Source organism: Coloeus monedula (assembly GCF_965178545.1).
Source record: "Coloeus monedula genome assembly, chromosome: 18".
Taxonomy (NCBI): Eukaryota; Metazoa; Chordata; class Aves; order Passeriformes; family Corvidae; genus Coloeus; species Coloeus monedula.
In genome coordinates, this window is record NC_138798.1 from 7,672,000 (window position 1) to 7,695,992 (window position 23,993).

Here is a 23,993-nt window from a genome sequence, read left to right on the forward strand (position 1 = left end):
GACACTACTGGCTCCATACTTTCCAGTTTATTATTTAATATATCTTAATTAACATCTGAAAAGTGATGTGGTTTTCTCCACCGAACAGAAGCAAGCAATGTGTTTACCCAGTCTGGCAAGTTACTGACCAAGGCTGGTTCTGTGCCTGTCAGGGCTGGTGTGTCAGGTGAGACACCATAGAAAACACTCCTGCATCACCTGAGGGAAGTTTGAAGGCACCTAAGTGCCTTAGCAGGCACTGTCCTTCATGGAGGCCTCAAAAAGAAAAGGATCACAAACCAGAACATCATTGTGTGCTCTCTGTTCTCCCCTTCCTTTCTCCATCTTCTGATCTGTTTTCAGCTTTCACTTGTTTTCCTCCATTTATCTTTCTAGTACAAAGACACAAAAATTTAATATGCATCAGCAGAGAAATTTCTTTTTTCCTCATTCACGTTGTGTATGACTTATGAATTGCAATTTTTGGTTATTCTACCTAATATTATAATATTTATTATTTCTCCTTCATCTGTGATCCTAAGTTCAGTGCTTATGTCTTCTTTAAAAGATATGGTAAATTTGAGCATGTCAATGATACTGGTTTTTTCATTCAGCTTCTAAGTTCTTGATACAAAATGTTACACAGATAATTTATATATATATGAAATATATTCAACATTTCTTCACTCTGTTCACCTTAACCTACATTTCACAGCATGAGTCATACTGATGGGTTTTGTAATTCTCACAGTTCATGCCTCTCCAGCTGATTGCAATACTGATTCTATTTTCACCAAGTCAAGACCACTTCCTAGATCCTCAGAAGCTATGGACAAGACTTCTCTGCAGAAAATGAATCAGATGAAGAACATCAGCTATGTTCTATTACACCAATCTGAATGAAATAAAACTACCTCCTAGTAGCTAATATTCCATATAAATAGGAATACTTGCTAAGCCACAAATGTGCATTAAGTTCTACAGGCTAAAACTGAAATGTAAGATAATTTAATTATTGCCTCATTAATGCTTAGTATTTCATAGATTCATTTCAAAATTACTTATCTCCTTATGATATTATGAAAATAGTGTTCCAAGTCTTATCAATATTTTATATTTAGTTTGGTGTATTTCATTTGTCACAAGTATCAGTTAAACTTTGAACATAGTGAGGATCTCCAAAAGCCCAACTCATCCTGTGCTCTGTTCAGGTGTGTTTTATTAAGCTACTACGAGGGAGATGAGACAATCCCACCTCCACTGCAGGGTCCACGATGGCAGAACATTAATGCAGGCTCTAGTCAGCGTAACAAGAGAGTCTCAGGTTTGCCAAGGATCCAGACTTTTTCCACAGTGAATCTGGATTCCCATCCTTCAGCAGCATTTTGTGAGGTTCCACTTTTCCCTCAGGAAGCACTGATTTTGCTCTTTCCTACCTTTCAAATATTTTCCAATTTCTTACCTGGATAAGACAGCCATGCAATAGCATAGAATTAAAAAACACCCACAACACAACATAAAAAACCCCAGAAAAATAACAGCACTCTTAAAATGGAATTAAGTACCAGAAACTAACTTACAGTTCCTTCATTGCAAATATACCATAAAAGATTTTACTTCATTGTATCATACCAAGTTACAGGCAAATGCACAAAAACGTATGTGCAAAAATGCACAAGCTAGTAATGTCAACAAAGACTGGTCACCAGGTTGACTTTATTCTGATTCTAGTTTTGAACACACATGTAAACAACAATTATGATACAATTTTAAGCGAAAAAACATAACTGAGTTTTCACACATTTTAAAATTTCTTCCACTACCATTCCAATAGAAAAAAACCAGGAAACAAAAATCTCTTGCAAATGTATGACTTTGAAGAGATGATATGTATAAGCAAACTTAGTAAAATGCCATGCAATAGTTTCCTATGTACACTGTTTTCCTTTATATCCTTTAAAACTGGTATTTAAAATTCCCTTTTATTATTAAAAATACTTTTATAAAAATAAAACACTTTGTTAACTGTAGGTACAATCTACTTTTTCCAGTAGATTCATTGCAACTCTAATTTGCACAGAGTAGATTATGCACTTCACAAATACCTTATCACTTTTATGGACAAGCACCACTTGCTGATATCTGCACAGCAGTCCTGATCCTGTTTCCACTGAAGCCAATAACAAAACTCTCACAAGCTTCCAAAGAAGTTAAAAAAGCTCACTTTATTAGCTACTCTGACATGATAAAAAACAACATTCGAGGTTTGGGCTCTTTCCTGTTTATTTTAATTATCAGCAAATCCCAGATCTAGAATTTTGATTCAAGCATAGCAAAATACATGATTATATTTACATCTAAGCTCTGTCTCGCCTTTCTTTGCCTATAGGTAAAAACTAAGAATAAATTTTCATTATTACAGGACTGCTATAAAAACCAAAGTTTATAAGTGCTTTCAGCATGATACTGCATACAAGTATTTCGCTTAAGATAATGCCTTCAGAGAGAATGTCATGCTTAAATACCCACTATTTGTAAGTGGATATAAAAAAGTTTGCTATGCAAACTCTCAGAGCAAGCTATTGAGGCAGGGCTTTGTTTCTCCGTATGCATGTGTCAAACTCAAATTTAAGACAGCTATAGCTACTTCTTTGCATCTAAAAATAACAGTTAACATTTTTATCCATACAAATATAGGGTTTAAGAAGTCATCAAAAAATTAAAAAGGGCTGACCATTTCCTGCAGCTCAGAAGGACAGTCTGGAAGGCTTCGAGTTCTAAACCACGTACAACACAACATGACTGTTGACTGTCTTGCCATCAGGGTGGTCAAAAAGTCATTTATATAGAACTGCATCGACAACCTGTGACTAGTGATGCAAGCAGTCCTGGTATCTAGAAGCTATTTAAATATGCAAATATAAAGAAGATATTTGACTAAATGCTGCTTTAGCATCTCCTGATACTTACAAATCTGGGAATGGCCTTTCACAGTACTTCACCTCAATGGAAAGTCTCATTTACTGCTGCCTCCGTTTTACACACGCACACGTGAGAAATGCCCAAACACCCCAGCTTGAGTACAGAAACACAGCTGCACATGTTCCAAAGAATATCAAAAATCTGGCTACTTTGCAATAATTAATTGAAATCAGAGGCTTGTGAAAAGAATAGTCAGCATACCTAAAGGAAAAAAAATAGTGGTGATCCACTACTAACCTAATATTCAGTATTCAAAATAAGTCAAAACAGAACACCAATAGAAACAAAAATAGCTTAGGGTTTTCAAATATCCTGATATTACCTAGAATCTTCTATTACCTACACTGGCACTGAATAATTGAAAAAAGCATGCATTTAAATAGCTTTTTAATTCACAGGTGCTAGAACATAGGAAGTACCTCTTAATACCCAACTTTCTCAGCAATTTAAGACTGCAACAGTGCCACCTTACAACACATAACTATTTTTACTAAAAATCTATGAGCAGTCACTCTAGGCTGTAACCTATTATACCAATAAAGAAATGAATCCAAAATTTTCTATGTACAAAACAGCCGATACACAAAAACCTCATCTTCAGCTTGTGTTTGCAAACACGTTCCTATTCCTTACCTGCTTGCTGGGAAGAAAATAACAAAACCAATATTGCTAATTAGACTACCAGGAAACAGGATGTCACAGCACAAATAGTTTTATTCAGGTCAAAGATAAGCAAGTCTGCTCCTATGGTTCTTTCAGTAAAAGTGAACAGAGACTGAACTAAATTCCCTACTTTGATTCTCAGATGAAGTTTTAGAAGTAAGATGTATTGCTGTACTATCTACAGAAACAAATGTAAAGAATCCCCCCTCTCTGCCCTCCCCAGGCAGAACCATTGCACCATGGCACTGAAAAGCTTAAATGAGACTAAAGCACTTAATACTACCCAGATAACATACATTCATTTAATGCACATTGGCATCAACTGTACAATCTTAACAGCATATGTTGAAGGTAAAGCAAAATTTGGTAAAACCTTCATATAGAACAATAAAAGCAGCAAATGTTTCCTGCCATTAGAACTAAAAAAAGTTTAAGTCTACTTAAAACATCTTTAAAAAATCCACACCCACAAAGAAGCACTGACTTTGTCTTGGACAAAGATGGCCTTGCCCTGAAGGCAGGGTGATATTAAATAAAATATTTCTGATTGTAAGTTGCTACTTCATGTAAAAACAGCATCTTCATCTGGTTTTCTCCAAAGCATTTGTGAGCTTGATAGGGTATGCTACCAGTTTATTTAAACTTTTGCTTTCCTTGCTATTTTTAGCTTGTGGAGGCTGGCACGAAACATTTACTAGAGCTTAATGGCTTGTTCTGTCATTGCTATTATTACAAACCATTCATGTGGAAAGTTGTTAACTGTGCAGTTTGAATTCATAGGTGCTTGTTTTCCACTGGTTGACATCAGCATTGATCATGTTGCGCTCGGTGAAAGTAACGTGTCCCTCGGAATCGACAAGAACGACTGTGTTCGTCCTGCAACAGTGCAACAGCACAAGGTTAAGCCTGGGGTCCATCATAAAAACTTCCAGGGTGCTATCCCTCATTCCCAAATGTTTTAACTCTTTTTTTTTTTTTACCCCTGAGCACATCATCATCACACGAGCAGGGCAGAAATCATCCTGGCAAGTTCAAATGGGCATTTTCAGTCCCTTCTTCTGTCACTCCACAGCACTTGCAGCAGCTGACACACAAATCTGCTCATTGCAGAATATGATAAAAGCTCAAACTTAGTGCAAAGTGCTCCATTCAGAACGAAGTAGCATAAAACTAAGTGTTTCTTCACAGCCTACATGTACCCATAAGGAATATTCATATCAACAGTACTCTCTTCATTCCCCTCTTTCAAATCATCTGTCCATTAAGATTTAAACATTGTTAATTATTATCACAGGACACTGATATATGATCACAGAAAAAGGTTTCTCTCTCCAGGAACCTTCCAAAGGGGAAATCTGTTTTCATGAAAAGCACATGCTAGTTGTGCATCTATTCCACTCTGCCTTGGGTAAGCTGTCATTTCTCTATGGACACTACAGTAACCTTCCACAGAGGGATGACTGACAGTAGGAATTTTCCACCATGCTATGTGGTGGCCTTTCCCAAGTCACTTCACAGTTGTTCACTCATATAAAAAAGCACTTAATTTCCTCAGAAGAATATGGTGAGCCCCAGTTAACAACCTCTGCTCACTAAGCCCTGTTGCTAAGGGAAAGGTAAGTGTGAGCATACAATTACAGCATTAGGGAGACTTGAAATGTGTGCTAATTCACCAGCAGAAGATCAGTATTTCTACCAAGTTATCCCTGTTTCCTTTGAAACGGCTGGACTCCAATTTGTGAAGCAAGGGGAGGAAGGTGCTTTGTTACCATGTTAAGTCTTCATTAACCTATATTTAAAATGTTCTTTTAATACATTTTAAAGAAACCACTGTAAATACTGAGTATCTCTTTCTCAGAATACCAACTTAAAATACCTACAGCAGTGAGCATTCTCTGCTTATCAACTCCCATCTCTGCAGAGGAAATACTATGGCTAACCATGTCACAGACCAATCTGACAAAATTATTGGCACTTTTAGAGCAGCAATTCCCTACCAGCAGCAAAAGGGTTCACCAGCAATTTTGTCTCATTGAAGATTAAATAAAGATTTGCATTGTATTATTCTATTCTTCTTGCAGCTTTGGTGAAACAGTCAGAGCAGAGAGTGAGACTATCTCAGCAAAAACCAAAGCACCAGTTAGGGGAGAAGTGGAAATACAGGTTCTTCTGAACAAGAGCAATAGGTTTTTAATGTATAAAAATGGCAGATCCACTTTACGATGCCATGTCTAAGGCAAACTCTGATTCAGGAATGCAGATGACACAATTCCTGCTTGTGGAGGAGAAACGTGTTCTGCAGTATCTCTGGTAAGATCAAAGTTAAAGGTGCTCACATCTGCTACTACACTGGGGAAGCAGGAGAACTATTATCTTGTCTGGGACAGGTTAAAGCTGTGCTGTGCTCTCCATCAAAGATTAACCACAATGTGAGCTTCAAATGCTCTTCAGCAGCAAATCCCAGACACTCAAATACTGACCAAGGAAATACATTACTGAATTATACCAGATTAATATCTGAAAAAAAAAAAAAAAATTAAAGCAGTCACTATAGAACTTAAACTTACACTAGCACAATTTTGATTTGAGATATGCTTTCATCCAGTACACATCTATTTCTGGCAATGAATTTTTTACCTTGTTCCGTAACCTGGGCAACGAACACATAAAGCTGCATACTTGTTCAATATAGGACGGATATAGTCCTTCCCTTGGTCTTCAATTGCAGGGTCTGGTAATTGACTGAAAAAAAGTAGTAAACTAGTTTAAAAAAATCAAAAATCCTCCAATATTAACACATTCATCCCTCTTGAACTGGAAGGAATTCCAGGACATCCTTGAGATCACAGTCAAAGGCAAGGCTGAAGCAGAAGAGAGGGGGTAAAGGAGAAAAACCCATTAGGAAAGAATGGAATTCTACGATTAAGCCAACCCCTGTACGCACTAAATTTCTGTAATATGCACACACAAAGAGATCACAAAGTAATATGAAACAGGATATTTTAAGAAAGTTCAAAGCTAGTGCATTCCACATGTTCATATTTATTATGAAAAGATAATTTCATCTTCAAGTGTGATTTGGAAAGATTACAGGCTTAGTTTTAAATATTGCTTTTTGTAAGTAAATATTTCCCTTTTATAGTCAGATGGTTTCAGATGAGATCAAATGGAATTACTGAACATTAAGAGAAGATCATTTGACTATATTGTATCTTATACCTTCGTCTTTTTACTAGTAAAAGTATAAAGTATAACAATTTTTTAAAAAATCACTTGATCTGATAGCAGATGAAAAAAGCAATTAGGACAGCTTAGCAGACTCCCCAATTACTACTCATTGCTCAGATGTCTGAGTTCTTATATAAACATTTATTTTGAACGACTGAAAAATGCCACATTCATGAATGCTGGCATTAAAATTAGCTGTTAAGTTTGGGAAATTGGATCTATACACCAGAAACAGCTTTCCTTCAACTCTAATCACTTCCCAGACAGATGAAGGACAAGGTAAACATGGAAGTTACTGGATGGTGAGCAGTGATATGAATTTAGACCACAGCATCTCCTGTACCCTACTCCATGTCTGCACACTCTAGTGGTATCAACTTCCTTTCTTTCTGAACATCCAGCTGATGGGCTCAGGTTCACTGTGCAATCAGTTGCGAGTGCAGGAACCTTCCTTATCAAACTCATCTCTTGGGAACTTCCTTGACTGGAACTTCCTTGACAATTCCTACAGCTGAACTGTACAAATACTTCCTTATCTCCTTCCCCCACTTAGCCTGAAACAACTGCACTTTTGAGGAAGGCAGCTAGTTGTACTTTGAAAATGGCTTGCTTCTCCACCCTCTGTGCAGCAATACAGAACAGTAAAAGCTACTAACACAAACCTGCTCACCACCTGTGAGGGTGCTGAGGCCCTGGCACAGATTACCCAGAGAAGCTGTGGATGCCCCATCCCTGGAAGTGTTCAAGGCCAGGCTGGATGGGTCTCTCAGCAACCTGGGCTAGTGGACAGTGTCCCTGTCCATGACAGAGGTTGGCACTAGAAGACCTTTAAGGTCCCTTCTAACCCAAATCATCTCATGATCTATTTAAACAAGTGCTTTCTCTAAGTGCAGTAACCAAACCTACCTGAACCTCCAAAAAGCTGACAGCAAGCAGCTTATACATCCCTAGTCATGCACTCATTGCCCTTACTAAGAGAAGTGCAATCTTTAAAAGAAAAGGGCACAGAGAAACCAGTGCACAGCTGATGAGTTCTAAGACTGCAGTAGTCTTAATTGTGTCTCCTGCTTAAAAATCAATACTGTTGAAAGTCAGACTTTGTGAGAACAGTACTTTCAATTAACACCAAGGTGAAGTGCTTTTTTCTTTCAAAACAGTTTCTATATGCATTTTTTAAATGGGTCATATTGTATTTTGAGTGAATTCCAGCTATCGTGTTCTTACGGCTCTTGATTATTCATCACTGTAAGAAGCTCCTTCACCAAGTCTTCTTTGGTAAGGTCTTGACTTCTCGTGACCACTTCTGTGAAAAGCTGCTTCCCATACTGAAGCTTCTTCCATGGTGTATCCAACAAAGAATTACTCAAGCCATATATTCCTACACACACACAAAAAACCCAAACAAAAAACAAACCAATTTAATTGGAAAGTGCATTCTGGTGATTTCAGATGGCATTACAGATTTTAAAAAAAATTATAAAGTGTAAGTGATTCCCCAGCTAACCTTTACCTGCAGGTATGCCATAAACACACAAGCCCCATTACTGAATAGGAGAATACAGCAGGCTGGGCTTACGCTGGGCTGTGCTTAAGCACTCCCCTGTGCTAATGCTTAGTACTTGGTTTCAGTTGTACTCTAATCCACATCTACAGCAGTTAGTTTTAATTTCTGGTTTGCTAAACTATGAAGAAGGCACAATAGAATTATATAATTTCTGCAACCTAGTCTTGTCCAGTTTAGCTGTACTAATTATAAGTTATCTTTGCCTCTGATTTTACTCCATGGAGAAACACTGCAAAGGAACATTGGATGACAAGAAGGACCTCTGTCTTTAGAGGCACCCCCTCAGCACAATCCAGACAAGAGAGATTACCAAACATCATCTCTTCCTGAAGGCAGCCATGTGCACAGGAGTCTGTTGTCTAAGCACAGAGACCAGAACTATCTTTGGTACAGTCTGCAGATACCCAGTATTTGTGACTCAGTTTCTCATTACAATATGGCCAGATTTTAAATTTTTAAAAAAAGTCTGTATTAAAACCTGTTTTATGTTTGTAGTTGTACAAAATCTAACAGTTATTTCCAAGAATTTATGCTGTAATTGCTCCAGTAACAATTTGCCTACTGCCAGCCACATTTTGACCATTAACCTAAGCCCACAAAACAAGGCTCTGCCATCAACTGCTATCAACCAGCTACACTGCTCAGAGCCTTCCATGTGCCTGGTTCCACTTAAACTGCCTTTTTGATGATGAATTCTGGAGCTTTGCTCTCTCTAGCTAGCTAGCAAAGAACTAGACTTGAAATATTTTAAAATCAATCCACCTGCTAGACAGATTTTTTTTTTTTTAAAGCCAACTCTGTCCGTGGGAGAGCACAGTCATACTGTGACCTTCAAACTGCTGGGTAAGGGGAGTTAGGGTCAGATCCTTTGAAAACTCCATTTCTCAAGACAGACTTCGGTCCTGTTACCAAGCAGTATTCCACTAATTGCACTGCAGGTGGGTACACTGGCACAGACAGAAACTTCTAATGAACTACTGATTCTTTACTGAAATTTATTAACAAAAACTTATATGAATTCAAGGACATTGAAAAAAATTTTTTTTTAATGAATGTAAAAAAAAAGTCAGTGAAGACAATGCTTAAGTAGCTAAATTACTAGAACAGTACACAGCTATGTAAGAAAAAGTAATATCCAGACCCTTCTGAAGAAAACCTACCAGCATTTAGGAAAACAGGTTCTGGTTCTCCTTTGTTTCCATAGTAGCAAATTACATCTCCTTTGGTGGTACTGAAAAATATAAATACAAGTTTCTCCTTGAAAAGCCATCAGCTTCTGTATTTGATTATGCTTTAATTTCATGCAATCTTTGAGCACAGTAAGATGCTTCTCCCACTGTTACTCCTATGATACCAGACATTGATGAGTTTTATTACTTTCCTCCTCTCAAAACACTGTATTAGCTGCACCACTATCAAGAACTATCATTATCATTTTTAAACATAATAATGCAATAAAATTCAGTAAACCCCTGTAACTTCTGCATGGAAGTAGCCAGGCTTAATGACAAAAACCTGTATGGTTTTGATTAACTGGAAATTTAGTTGCTTGGGAGAAGGGGGCATGTGAAAATAAAGGAACTGTCCATCACAGCAAGTACCCTTTTCACCATCACCTCTTTTGAATCCTTCCTGCATTCTAAACCACTGACTGCTGTGGGCCATTTTAGATGGCAGAAGTGCATTTGAGCCCACTTCCAGCATTGCTGCAGGGCAGAGTTGGGTTCTTTGTGCATCTCTTGGCTGTTTTCAGGTGACTGTAGTCACTGAATCTCTCTCTAATTGTAGGCACTGGCTGCAGTGCTCGCTCTCTCTTGTGGACAGAGTACAGGGAGGGTCTTGCACAAGGTTCAGAGACAGCTTCCAACATTGCCAACAACTTTTATTTGACAGAGATGGTATCAGCATATCCAAACAGCAAAGACTGAAGGAGTCACACTGATATTGACAACACAAACACCAAACCTACTGATAAGGGAAAAAAAAAGAAAGAGAGTCATCAATAAGTCATGTGTGTCCTGTGGGAAATGGACTGCCATTAGATGGCTCACTCTCAACATCCCTCAATCAGCTGACACTGAAAAGTGATTCCTCAGATCACTTCTGGTTGGTGGAGTTTGGCTTTTTTTTTTTAAATTTGCCAGAATACAGCAATGAGGTTTAATTCTGTATTTTCCCCTAGTGATTTACTCGCTCACAGTTACCAACAAACACATTCTGCCATAGTTCAGTTTTTAATTTGTCTCCCAATCTCCAGCTCCTTAGACAGCAGATAAGACTTTTTTCAATTGGGAAAAAACCACAAAACTTTCAGTTAAGATTGAATTTGGATTAAGTGGCATAAAACATAATACAGGAGAGAAGCCATTTCTAACTCCTCATTTTTTTCTTAAGATAAAAAGGAGTATCTCTGCGCTGATGCAAATCAGAGTATATAGAATGCAATCTCATTAATGATGTACTGGAACTTAAATTGCTCTGCATAACTTAGCATCCGCTACTCAAACCTTAATAACAAGCAAAACAGTCTTGATTTAGCTGTTTATATTCTTCTTGAAAAGCCATTATGAAAGACATTCTACAGTGTCCTTTGCAAGACAGCCAAATGAAGAAGGAAATATTAACTTATTAATTATAGAAGTCAGAGGAGTCAAGAAGAGGAATACAAAAAAAGCCCCCATAAAGCAAAAATAGAACTGTCTTTCTCTGTGCACTACTGTTCCTACTCCCAAAGCCATGAGAGCTTTCTGATACCACACAGAAAGATGATCAAGTTTTTCAGCACAGGCAGAAGACAGCAATTATAGCAGGCATATTGTGTACTCTTATTTTTATTGTTAAATATCATATAAGAAGACCCCGGTTACTTAATTTGCTATTTATCTACTGTTACAAGAAATGTGTAATTTTTCTGAACTTTCCTCTAGTGGCTTAAAGGACATTTATTTTCCTTATCTTTTTTCTTCTCATCCTTAGGACTCTTCTTCAATTTTATTTATGTTGATATCAAGACTTACTGACCACCGGAACTCTCCAGAGACAACAGCCCACCTTAGTTTTTTTCAGTTAAGACATCAGCAATTACACAAACTATTGTATTGGTGCATTAAGTACTCTCTTTTCAAATACCTGCTGTAGAAGGTCTGTGAAGAGAAAAGATCAGAGCAATTGTTATCACCTGAGGTCTCACAAGACAGTGTTAGATGGAAAGGTGGACAAATGGCCCAAGCAAGCCCTGGAACACAGCTTAAGACAAGGCCTGTCATAGATGAGACTGCATGCTCAGTAAGTAAGCACTGCTGACTTCCTTTAGAATGGCTTTTTATGTGAAAGAATATAATCCTCTAGCATGTCTTCCAAGATTTTTGTCACTAACAAATTCAGTAACAAGATCCCCCGGAGTTTCTCAAGAAGATGGGGAACACATAGGAACTGCAGGGTCACTAATTCAGGACATCCATATCTTACTGTATCCACAGTCCCTCAGACGCGTGTTTTCACTCACCTCCACTGCAACACTGCTGCTGTCTTCCGTCAAGAGAAGACTAAAGCCTCCCAAGAGACTTCTCAAATGGGCAGACTTTCAAAATTTAGTTCACTGTGCCAGTTAGCTACTCTTTCTTTAATCATTTGGCTCTGCTTATTCCCTTCCTACTGTTTACAGGTACTCAGTACTGAACATCAAAGCAGAAGCCAAGATGAAAAAAAATCACTGTAAGCTTGATTGCAGCAATAGCCTCAAAACCCTGGCCCGTACTCAAGATTCTCTTCCCTCCCAGCCTTACAAGTATAGATACCAATTTCACTGCAGAAGTAATAAAAGCATAATTAAAGTGATGACAATAGGACCCAATAGACATATTTTTAAATCCCAGCCATAGCTGATGGCAGAAAGAAACTAAAATTATGCTCTTAGATACATCATTCTGTCAAAAAATGTAAGCAATAATAAATGTTCTAGGAAATATTCTAGGCAGCACAAATCTGAGCAGTAATAGAAGCTTCACAGCAACATGAAAGCCATACAGAGTTTGCCATAATCACTTCTTAAGGCTGGTGAAACATAAGCAATGCCCTTCTGCATCCCTGCCCTGGTTCAACTTCAAGGTGGCTCCAAGTCATGTCCAACAAAAACGCAGAATGAAAGAAAAAGAAAAAAGTAGTGAGGCAGTAAAGCTCCACAGACTGTGGTTATCACCAAGTGATCACTCCCCTGGGCACTGAGCTACAGACTGGGCACTCTGCTACAGACAAGGACATTGGATTGTTTTATGAATAATGTGCACATGTATTTTTTGTGCAAGGACAAAAGATGAAACTGGCAGCTTGAAATGCTGTACGGTCGTTTCAAATAAGTAGTATGGTTTACAGATTTGTTTTCTTTTCTTCCATCTTCATCAGCTATATCAGGAAACTCTTTCTGTTCTGAAGCTAAAAACCAACAAGCAAACACCAAACCACCAACTATAAAGCCCAAACATATACCACATACTGTCAAATAAAATGGTGAAAAGAATTCTGCCAGATACAGCATACAAAGTCTGCCTTAAAACACTACTTTGATTTTGCTGTCAATGTCTAAACATGTCTTTGGTCCTGTCCTAATATTTTGGGCCAGGCAGAAGGGCCAGAGGAAAGAGATAAAAAGTTTTTCAGAAGAATTTTTCTTTCTTTTGACATTGGACTGTCCATCCATCCACTGGAAATGACTAAAGAGCTATGCAGAAATACCGCATTTTCATGAGGGAACTGCAAGAAGCAAGACAAGTGTACTCTGCAAAAGGTGATATTGTATCACCTCTTGTGCACCAGAAGTGCATGAGAAGAAATGTAAATCAGCTTACAGAGCAATCCCGCTGCCTTGATCATCCATGTTCTTTCCACACCAGCATTCTGACCTTCTCCCTTTTTACTGAAAAGGCACCTAAATCCAATCTCTGAAGAGCAATCAAATCCCTCCCACCCAGCCAGGTCATGGTAACTACGCTAAGGGGAGAGCCTGCAGGTGATGGTATAATTTACTACATGTTCTCTGCAGGGATTGAAAACTGGCTGTGACGAGGGAAAGCAGAAAAGCTCACCTAAAAGGCAATTTTCTGCAATCCCCTCCAGCTGACTTGTTTGTAAGGGGTAATTTGTCTGTTCATCATGGAGAAGTGATTCACTCCTGTTACACAGTGATCTTAGTGCAGATAAACTATATGGGTTCTAACTGACAGCCTGTCAGAGACTCTACATTTGCTGGGCGGGTGACAAGAAGCTGCCAGTTTGTCCTTCAGGGCAGTCTGTATTACATACTTGTAAGGAACACAAGTGAAATGCTGCCACAGCAGCCCTGACACAAGTTGGAGATACCCATTAAAGCCTAAGTAGGTGCAGCAGTGGATTTGTTGGACATAAATACAGGTTTCCCCAGAACTGAAATGATGTCCTGATCATCAACAAAAGCAGCTCACTGCCTTCAGGTATTACCACAAATGGAGAAAGTAGAAAACCTCCCTTGAATATTAAGCAGATATTTACTTAGAGACCAGCCCAGCCTCTGATAACCTTGTTCCTCTCCAATCAGACCTATGGATAGTCAGAATGAGAGGAGTGGCAACACTGCCTTCCTGGAAGCCAACTTTGCAGCTGCACAAGATTCCAAACAGACACTGTTTGCCACATGCTATAATTCGACATAAAAGTATGTTTAGCATAACTGGATAAATATTCATGACTCTCATACTCAGCAGGTACACCCAAGATGATAAACTGAAAAATGAGAAAAATGAAAGTACTAAGTAATTTTCCTAAAACAAGAAATCAATAGTATTCAAATTGACATCAAGAGATGCCACAGAGTAAATAGATTATTACACTATAAGTGTCAAAATCCATGCATGTTAAAAATAAGAGTCACACCAAGCTGTGGAAATAAACAATGAGATTTTACAACCCGTATAGCTGTTTCCTGCTCTCCTTCTCATATTACTGCACCTGTCATCTAGCATACTGTCATCATAATCACACAGAGAGAAAATAAAAATTTTTTTTCTGAAATGTGAACCTGAAGATTCAAATATTGTAAATCTCTAAATATGCTGCTTGCAGTCAGCAGGATCATGTGCTCAGGTATACCCCTTTCCACCAGTGCTTCATTTACAGTTTCAATCTGAGTTGCCTCTCCATTTCACACACTCTAACAGAGCCAATAGCTGTTTGTTACACAATGGAAGAACGTGTTAAGAATAGCCCTCTATCTTTGTTTTGGACAGTAACATGGCCCAACAAAATAGCATCAACTACAATAACATTTTCTATTTACGCAGAGAAGTACCTCCCATTCATATACCACGTTTCTCTTAGGAGTAATTCTAATTTCCTAAAACGACAAGTTTACAAATCTCATTGAAATTGCTCTGCATCATTAGCTTGCCAAGAATTTCATTTCATCAGAGTATCCAAGGCTAAGGACATGTCGAAATGGAGAAGTTAATCAACACACACAGCTTTCAGAGTGGTACTCAACAAGGAATTATGACCTGTATCACCACGGAAAGACTATTCAATTGAGCATACAGCTCTTCATCAGTCCAGCATGGAGGAATAAACAAACAAAACTAACACAGGAATTATTTCCTTAAATAATATCAATCAAACTTACTTTAATATCATCATACTAGCAGCCATTATGACTATTCTATTTACCTAAACTAAAACGAAGAGACTCAAACTTACTGCTTGCTAGGTCACACTTTGAATATCATGTTTGCTTGAAAACATCTACTTCTTCTGCTGCCTTTTCAGTTAAAGATAGCCTTCAAATTTATGCAATCTAGCCAGGCAGCAACATACGGCAGAAAGCACAAAAAGTCAAATCCTCTGACCATGGTAAAAATTAATTCAGGCAACTGAAAAATTTTGGGAAGTCTCTGGTGGGACAATGAACTTTATAAAGTAGATAGTAAAAATACCAAAAAGCATCAAACTCTCCAACTCCCTAGCCTGCTTCTGGATTGAATTTCTGGAAACATAACCTATATGTTTACTTCTAAGCAGGTGCATCAAGCAGAAATACACTCACGTTATCTTCACAGAACTGACTAATAAGTCTGAGCCACCAGCTGAAGGTGGTCTAATACAGAAAGTGGAAAATGTAAACACAAGGCCAGTTAGTGAGAGGGTGCTAGAAATTATTTCCACTGAAAACAGTAAACACTGTGGCCTTCTGCTTTAAGTGTATTCCCAGAAGCATGCAGAAAAGCTGAGTGGGAGAAGGCCCTGCACCATCAGGTTGTGGAATAAGATGAATGCTTTGCACCAAGTGGGCCAAAGCAGCAGTGTTCTCCTGGCAGTTTAGATGTGCTCCCGGTCATGCAGTGTGCATCCAACTCGGAACTGACACACGGCCTGGAGATGGCTTAGCCCTGGATTTCCATTCTTCTCCATCAGGCAGGATGCAAGGGAAAATCAGCAGATATACTTGTGCATAGACACATGCACACGCAGTGGAAAGGATTGTGCCAACCACATTGATTATAATCAACATCAAACATCCTTTGTCAGCTACAGAAACCTTAAGTTAATGTTTATTTGTCTTGTGCTGATTTTTACTGTTTCATGAAAGATTCACGGACACTCTGACAGGAATAATAGCTTGAAAGCTTTCAGCTGTTCTTATCCTGCTGCAGCATGTCAACTCTCTGAGAAAAAAGGTGTCTGAGAAATTATGAGCCAAGGTTTTGTTTTCTCAAAATACAAGCCCCAGAGCCTCCAGGGTAAAGACTGGCTATGGCCTATCAGGGAGTCGCAAGAAGTTTTGTGGGGAGCACTGGTTAGAATACAAGACAGCCCTCCAGTGTTTGAAAGACAAAAAAATAACAAAGGAGAGGAGGACTACAATAAAATTAGGACCTTGAATGCCAATTAGCAAAAATCATGAGCTCTAACTTTAGTTTGTGACAGGCTTTTGTATTGTTACACTTCGGTGCTATGATGTGTATGTACAGCACTGTTATTATCTTTCTCCCTCTGACATTTGAACTGTGATGTTTTGTAGACTTACTTCAAGTCAGCTGCTAATAAATTAAATCCATTGTAAAGATGTCCCTCTACTGATACTTTCTTCAAGTAAGAGTAGCTGTCCAGATCTGCAGTCAAGAAGTTTGTTACAAGAGCACCTAAGAAAGAGAAGTACATAGAGCAACTTGCATGTGTACGCTCACTATTCTGACAGGCCTGGTAAAATAAACAGAAACATAAAGATTCCTGTTGCCAAAAGGCTGTAACAGTGGAAAAAAACCCCAAACACAAAATAAACCAAGTAACGAACCAACCTTTAAAAGTCCTACATCATTGTACCATGTTCACATTAAGACCTTGACTTTTACTCTGAAGAACTCAGTCAAAAGCTCTTGGCCAAAAATTCTACAGAATTCACATTTACTAACTACTCTGGACTGGATGCACCTTTCTTCTCCTCCCACCTCACAAATTCTTTCTTGTCTTGCTTCATTTCCCTTATACATGACCCTAAAATGAATTACAAATGACATGGTCCATTTCTCTGTATGACACCTTTGTCATTGCAATATATTCCCAATCCAGTACCATATGACAGTTACAAACAGACCTATTTTTACTTTAAAAAACCCCACAGATGTGCTGTTTTGAGCATCCTCTTTGAAAAAGGGTTTTTCCTATTATTTCTGCTCCTCTGATTTATCAGTACAGAAGAAGAATCTTTTAGGCTACCTCCAGCATAATCCAAGTTGCATTCCCTAACACAGGTGTTTGAATATGAATATACACTTTAAAAAAGTCTGCTGTGATCTAAAACTAGGTCAATGCTTGGCTAGTTGTTCTGCCTGTTAATTAGAATTACTTTCCAGAGGAGATGGTGCTGCTGAATTTCTTGTCTGAATTCAACTTCAGGCTCTAAGCACTACATTTTGTTTTACTTTTGCCTCAAAAAATCATTATCCAAGTCAAGTTCCTCACATACGTACTCAAACTCATCAGTTCAAAAAATCCGTTTACAGCACATAAACATTCTATTTGTCCATAAAGCTGTATTAGGAAAATTAATTTTGTAATCATCATTATTTTACTGGAACACCAGGGTTTATTTGTCCACTTTCTTTATTTCAACTCCTTCATACCTCTTCCTTTTGCATTTTTATCAATCTTTGGCTGCATATAGTTTGTCAGGGCTGCCATCTTGCCTTTCTTACTGATTCCCAGCCATGTCCCACCTTCTTTGCCCTCCTCCATATCCAGACCTAATGGAATAAGTAAGAGTTAGGTTATTAAATACATTAAAATTAAAAAATGTTTCAAACTTACAACATGTTTTCCTTAGATGTATAAGGAAGAAGAAAATTTCTTATTAGAAAGGCAACACCATCACCCTAATAATAAAAAATCCGTGCCATGATTCCCTTATAAATGATATAAAAACCACTCAAAACAGCAGGACATACATACCACTAAGGATCTCATTGCTGCTGTCCCAAAACTCGGCCGATTTGGATGGTCTGTGGTAAAATTCATCCCTATTAGCTGCTAGAATAAGCCTGTAGAACACAAGAGGAAAAAAGACACTATTACTTACAAATGTGGAGCTTCACAGTACAGGCAGGAGAAGAATCCAATTTTTTCCAGAGCATTAACTCATTTTAAGCATGAAACCATCCTTTATCTCCCATCTCACCTTTACCACTCAGTGTAAAGGTCGACTGACGTCTGACAACAGCCTCTTCTCTCACTGTCACTGACTCAGCAAGTCCATCTTGTGAGTGAATGAGGCAACCAGTATTTTCAAAAAATACTTACAACAGAAGACACTGAATTAAGATCACACAGACAACCTTAAGATTCCTCAGCACAAAGTTACAGCTTAATGAAAGAAAATTATTATTACTTTGAAATTATTTTTTTTAAAAAGCGTTTTTCATTGGTAGAACATCCTCACCTGGGGAGCAGGTAACGGATTTGGCTGATCCAAGTAAAGGTAAAAGACAACTGTGACCCCAGGGAAGCCCTGTGCGGACGCTCAGGGAAGCAGGTGACTGCAGAAAGCCCTGCACAGCTCCAGCACAGCTCCCAAAGTCCTGCTCATCAGTACCCACAACATGATTTGCCTTTATTTCAATTGTGAGACAGTGAACGCTCTCCTTTCTCTCCAGCTATGTTGCTTAATTTAATTTTAATGAAATGCCATCTTTCAAAAGCCTGCAGATTTTCTTAACCAGTTTTCCATAACCTCAGTATCTTCTTCACTGTCAGTTTCTCCTACCAGCTGCATCTCAATTACATCTGCACAGCAGAAGACAAGTTTGCTACTGGAAACTGAAGACAGACCATACAATTTTAATTCTAATTTCTAGCCACAACACACAAGAATCAATCCCAATGACATCTCATTACTTTGTTCAGCATTCAGATGTACTGACATTTTCTGCAGATTTCTGAACTTTCATGCAAATTCATCTCTACCCTAATACACTGTTTTAAAAGAGGATTGTGAGGTCCAAGTTGCACATTAGAAAAATACTACAGAAAAAGAATCATAATCAACCATAGAGGAACTAGAAAAAACTGACACTTCAATGGCATCCTTTCTGTAAGGTAAGGTGCTTAGTATTTTGTCCAACAAAGATAACATCTGTTGGAAAGCAAACTGCATGTACATTTTTATCTTTCCAATGCAAATATAATATTGTTTCTTTCAAACTTACATAATTTTGCTTCTTCTAGCTGATTCTAGTCTTTGAGCTATAGGCTTTCTGCTGGTTTACCCAACTTCTGTAGTCTTATTTCAACACGCTCCATTAACAGGATGCAGCCTCCTTTCACAGATTTTTATTTAAATGAATATCTCCACTGTTAAAAAATAGTTTGCCTGAAGTGCATTTCTCATCCCCTGAAGCTTCAATTATATTTTGCCTTCAATAATTCTTGACATGAAACTGTGGTTTGTTTATAGTATCTAAATACTAAAAATAAGCTAAGTCTTTCTTGTGTGATTGAATATTCCCATCTCAAGTTTAATGCAGACTCCTAAATTTAGCACAAGGCTAGTATACAAGAGCATAATAATAAAAACATCTTTATTTTGTCTTTTATGAAACATAATTATACTGAAAAGGAGCAATATTAAGTGACCCTCATCTTCTAATAAATTGCAAAAAGCCTATTCAGCTATTTTTATAGCTGAAATAATTCAACTGTATTAGGATTTACGTATTAAGATTTATTTTAATATCGAAATGAAAACATGAGAAATCATTCCATTAAAGCAATTTCCTACAATGCAATTCAGCTCCAGAAAAGAGCCTGTGATTATAGCTTTGAAGCTTGAAACATTTATTTATTTTTAAGATGCACACAGTACTATTCAGAAAGATGTAAAGGCAGCATATTACCTCTGACAATAATAATGAACTACAGTAAAGTGCTTGTTACACTGCACTAAACTTTACCACAGATAGGCCCCAAGAGACAGAACAAGTTGCAAAGGTACAGGCAGATGGATTTGTTAGTGTGTCACAAGGGTGAGCTCTGCTTAATTAGGTGCTCAAGAAAATTGGCCAATATATTGGTCTAGAAACCAGAGTCTACCTGGATGGAAAATTCTCCTAAGTGTTAGAGAGGACATGTTTTAGCTTGGCCATTTTCTTCTAGCCAGTAAACTCAGCCAATGAAAAGCTGTTTGTCTTTTCAACTTCTAATGCTCATTACAAACACTTTCTTTTAGTTAGAGACGCAAAACAGTAAGGAAAGTTTAATTGTCTGCTTCCTGATGGACAGAGAAATAAATTAGTATGTCTGCAGGTACAGGAATCCCCTTTTGGTTGGAAAAACTGTTCCAAGACCTCATCATGAAATAAACAGAGCTACAGTACAGAGATGCTCAGACAGTCAAGAAAAATTACCCTTAGCAAGGACTAGTAGTGAGACGCCTGACTTGGCCTAATGGCTACAATAGTGCTTGGAATCAGGAGGGCTGGGGACCACTCCCAACTGATACTCAGACCTATGTCCTTCAGAAACCTGAGGCAAAGGTGAAAAAAACATAGGAACAATTTAAAAAGAAAGAACTTCAACATTCTCCTGAATAAAGAAAAGCAAAAAGACTTAGTTATGGAGTGTTAAGAAAAAAAAAAAAAACCTAAAGTTATGTATCTGATGTTAAAATCTGACACCAGTAACACCACGGCCTGGCATTTATCACCCAAACAGGTGGTTCAGAGTGATTTATCTCAGAGGTCTATATAGAGCAAGGCACTGCTTAACAAAAGATAGAAAGTTAGATACAATTAAATACTCCTGAATTTGGGCCAAACATCTCAAAAGTGTTGTCGTATTCTGACACTGCCAGCAAGTTGTTTTCTGATATAAATGAATAATTTCAATCTTGATGCAATTTTTCATAGCAAGCAAACTACTCTAAGTTTTACTTTCAAATATTGATCATGGCACAAAGTTCACTTGGTGAGCAACTGCAGTTTACATCCAAAGGATTTTCCCCAAGAGGCATCAAATTGATGAAACTGTCTTTCGCTAACTACCAACACAAAGAAAGTCAGACCAAATAAATGGATATATTAATTCAGCACCAGTCACATCATAAACAAAACCCCTTTTTAGGCAGGCTCCAGATGCAGAAAGGAATGCACTCTGTGGACAATTGAGGTTTCGGTTCTCATTTCCTTTCTTTCTATAGAATGGCATCTGCTTCTTAATACGAGAGGACAGGAGAACAAGTCAGTGAAAGGCACAACGATTTACTGAGCAGACTGATGGTTTCTGGATGAATACCAATACTTGTACTCTACAAAGTAATATAGAACCTATACAGTATATATAAATACAGAAAACAATGAACCTTCTCAGCCTGCTTATGGCCCGAAGTGCTGGTTTTTATTACATACTCAGTGTACTCAAAGATACCGATGTTGGATATGAGATTTAAAAACTATGAGCTACAATGAAAGAGAAAACAATTACAGGATGTTTAATATTTTGGAAACTCACTGTATGACATCGATACATTCTTATAGACTTACCTAGAAGCCTGCAAGCTTAATTTTTCTTCAGTTTTTGGCTGAACATTTCATACATGACTTAGTTTACTGCCTACAATTTTAATTGCAAGCAGACTTTGGGGAGGGGAAAGGCTAGGATACTTACTAGAAGTTCCTCGGTTGCAAACTGGAAGCCCTAAACGTATCTACCATACTGAAAGCAAGAGACAGCTACAACTGCCATGCCCACAAACAGGATTCCCCTTAGTTTAAACAATAAATTAGAAGGCAGGACTTTCAAACACTGGAGTACAACATTTAAGGACTTACACGCCACATGACAGATCACCAGCAAAAGGTCCATGATTACAAAGCCCAAGACTTCTGACATAGTCTAAAACCAAAGGGCTCTCAAAAGGTTCCAGTAACTCCTCCAATGGGGAAAGCCATGAAGTTAAACACTACAAAAGCACAACTGAACACATAATACTGACTTGAGTTTGTAGCTCACACACTAGCTACAAAAAGAAACTGTGTAAAATATTACAGAAGCAAGTCTGTTTTAGCTACAGCCATCTTACCTGTACGCATTTTTTGAAACTGGTCGGGGGTCAAATTTGAATAGAAGGATGCACATCGAAGAAGTGATGTTTAAGTCTTGCTTCTTCCACAAAGGCTCAATGCAAGGTCATTCTGTAACAGCCTAAAATGTAAATAAAGATTATCTATTACACTGCAAATTATAAGAAGATAACTTGCTGCTGCGCTGAAGCTTAAGGATTGCAATGTACTGAGTAATAGCTCACAGTAAAAATAAATAAATAAAATACAACTTCCAAATCAGATGAGTTTTAAAGACTGGTTTACGAACCAAATTCTTACAGTATTTCTTTCAAAATTATGCCTGGCTAGTTCAGATTTTAGGAAAAAAACCTGCATCAGGAAAATACTGACAAAGTCTACAGTGCTAGCAATACATGAAAAAAAAGACTCTTACGCAATTTCTGCTCATTACCAATAAAGTACTTTTACTTTTTTCGCTTTCTTAAGTAAAGCAAAATGCTTATGTTAGAATAAAGGAGAAAATAAGACTCAAACTGTTGCAGAAGCCAGAAAAAGCCTTGTTAAAGACACTCACAGACCTGCAAATAAAGTATAATTTAGACCAAGCTATTGTCAAAGTCCAGGAGAAATTATTATTGTTTAGCATTGGGTAAAAGGTCAGGTACAAATAGAAATACACTGGACATTTTGTGTCCAGAGTTTACATTTTGATGAGGAGTTTCCAGCACTTGTGCTGTATTTAAAATTCTGGCCATGCAGATGGGATGACAAATGTGCTTTCCATTTCAAACCAACAAAACAGCTTTCAAATAGTTTGTGTTGTCCAATTAACATTTTTCTGGTAATAAAACTGCAGTTTGATCTTTACTTTTTGTGGCTGCTCAAACAATTCTCGGAATGCTACCACCCAATGACACACAACCATTTTTTACTGCTACTGAGAGCTTTTGCCATGAAAGGGCTTTCAAGGTAAGTCAAGGGGAGAGGGAGACAGAATTCAACACCCAACTGTAAGGCCATCTGAGCAACCCAATGACTGAAAAAACTTCTGTACAAAAAGTAGGATTTTTAACCATACTTTCAAGATCTGTAGAAAGTGTCTCTGTTGCTCTTTAATTTCTACATAATTTGTCATAAGAGATACCAGGAAATGGATCATCTTGACTACATTTCATGTTACCAGAAACAGAGCTGCAAGTGCAGCATTTGTACGGATCGCTTTTTTTAATTAACAGCTTGCTCATAGCTGTTGGATCCTGTTAAGTCACAGTTCAGCACTAAAACCAGCCTGCTGTTGTTGTCATGGCACAAGTTCAGTCTTGCAATCCAGTACCCTGCAAAGAGACTCTTCTGCTGCAGGACATGAACTAACTCAGAAAGAGGTGCAACACTCCTGACATGCTTGACAAGAAAATTAGTGCACAGGAGCACGTGTGTGTGTAGATACGTAAATATACCTGAAAGTATTTTAAATTCTGTTCGCTGACAAAAAGAATTTCCCTCCTGAGTTGACTCATAATCTATGAGCCAAGAAGAATAGCAGAGCTATCCCAACTATTTTGTGTTTAACAGGTTGCACAATAAGGCACTGAGAAAACTGAATTAAATCACACTGTTGGCTTTCTTTGCCTCTAACAAGTCAATCCCAAGACAACTGCCTTAGAAATACTTCATAAAATGAAGACGCAGTCTTGAATTTTGGATAACTGATTTATGAACCAGGTGTTTAAAAGACCCATAGCCAGCTTTATGGAGAAAATCTAACCAGTTTTGAGAAGGTGATATGCATCTTCTCAGCTCCTATTGCTGAATTTTCAGTAGACTGCAATCATACTGGACTTGAACTACCAGTACTGGAAGACGTGGATCTTTTACACACAGACTATTTCAGAAACAACACTCATAGTTCCAAAGAGATCACCTTCTAATCTATGGTTCTAGAGGTTCCCATCTACAGCACTACCACGAGTATCGTAGGGAATCCTTAATGGACAAAGTGCCAA

General features: G+C 37.9%; 1 protein-coding gene across 5 annotated transcripts in view; it reads right to left on the reverse strand.

Moving 5' to 3' along the window:
- Window positions 1–249: 249 nt before the first annotated feature.
- Window positions 250–23,993, reverse strand: part of TANGO2 (transport and golgi organization 2 homolog) — a 30,219-nt gene continuing 6,475 nt past the window's right edge. For 3 of the 5 annotated variants that reach the window (XM_082293390.1, XM_082293388.1, XM_082293389.1), the window contains 8 exons: window positions 22,008–22,129; window positions 17,885–17,973; window positions 17,560–17,679; window positions 16,464–16,578; window positions 9,577–9,647; window positions 8,077–8,230; window positions 6,262–6,366; window positions 3,658–4,500 (listed from right to left, as the gene is read on the reverse strand). In XM_082293390.1, the coding sequence (XP_082149516.1) occupies window positions 4,380–4,500; window positions 6,262–6,366; window positions 8,077–8,230; window positions 9,577–9,647; window positions 16,464–16,578; window positions 17,560–17,679; window positions 17,885–17,973; window positions 22,008–22,063 (831 nt within the window). In that variant the 5' untranslated portion in view covers window positions 22,064–22,129 and the 3' untranslated portion in view covers window positions 3,658–4,379. Of the gene's footprint in view, window positions 372–1,405; window positions 1,442–3,657; window positions 4,501–6,261; window positions 6,367–8,076; window positions 8,231–9,576; window positions 9,648–16,463; window positions 16,579–17,559; window positions 17,680–17,884; window positions 17,974–22,007; window positions 22,130–23,993 lie in introns of those variants that run through there. The other 2 variants (XM_082293391.1, XM_082293392.1) reach the window with 2 other exon arrangements.